The 984-nt window shown below is 37.9% G+C and overlaps 1 protein-coding gene across 1 annotated transcript in view; it reads right to left on the bottom strand.

The window, feature by feature from the left end:
- Positions 1-984, bottom strand: part of KIF2C (kinesin family member 2C) — a 31,185-nt gene that overhangs the window by 19,747 nt on the left and 10,454 nt on the right. The window contains exons 5-6 of the mRNA XM_008593979.1: positions 496-550; positions 248-410 (exon numbers count right to left, since the gene is read on the bottom strand). Coding sequence (XP_008592201.1) covers positions 248-410; positions 496-550 — 218 coding nt within the window. The remainder of the gene's footprint in view (positions 1-247; positions 411-495; positions 551-984) is intronic.

Below are 984 nucleotides of genomic sequence, written 5' to 3' on the forward strand. Positions count from 1 at the left end.
TTACTAAAGGTTATTAATTCACTTAAAAATATTTTTGAAATTCCATTTATATAAAGTACACGAAAAGAAAAAGCTATTAGAAGTCAGGATTGTAAGGGCCGGTCCGTGGCTTACTTGGGAGATCGTGGTGCTGACAACACCAAGTCAAGGGTTAAGATCCCCTTACCAGTCACCTTTCTTTTAAAAAAAGAAGTCAGGATTGTAGGTACCCNAAGAAGAAGAAGAAAAAAAGAGGCAAGGGACTAACCTGTAAACGACTTCATTTGAAGCTGTTTCATCAAATGCAAAGTCAAAGCAGAACACTTGGTTCTCCAGATACTTTGTTAAGTCCACTTTTAATTTGGGTTCATGTACCAAGAGAAGACACTTGCTAGGAATGGAAATCACATCAGTTTCTTTCTTGGCCAGTTCTGCAGAAGGAGAGTAGTACAAGGGGTGCTCTCTGGATACAGAGGGACTCTCAGTGAGAAGTCTGTCTGATTGAACAGGACTTACCTTGTTTATTCAGTGGACGTTTTCTAACACAGACACATATCCTGTGTTCTTCAGTCTGCAAAAGGATAAGAGGAGACAACCAACCAACAAAGAGTCAGAACAATGTCAAGAGCTTGTCTAGACCCCTCCCCTTCCAATCCTATATCTGGCCCAGTCAGGGACCAACANCAGAAACCCATGGGATCAACTATACTGATTTTCTGGACTCTTAAAGAATGCTAAAGTGAGAGAAACAATTTCTATTTTAATTCTTGTCAATTTCTATCCATCTATGTAATTCCTCTCCATAAGGGAGAGACAATTTGTCACCTATGAAATACATCTAGTCATAAATTTGGAAACAGAACGTAGCGTCATATAGGCAAACATCAACTTGTACTGAATTTCTGAGCATCAGAGGTTTAAGTTGATGGCTCTATATAATTCATCTTTCATAAAGAGCATGAATTATTATAATTTTCATATTTCCCAAATGATTTGTAATGTTGT

Source organism: Galeopterus variegatus, unplaced genomic scaffold (assembly GCF_000696425.1).
Source record: "Galeopterus variegatus unplaced genomic scaffold, G_variegatus-3.0.2 Scaffold9932, whole genome shotgun sequence".
Lineage (NCBI taxonomy): Eukaryota > Metazoa > Chordata > Mammalia > Dermoptera > Cynocephalidae > Galeopterus > Galeopterus variegatus.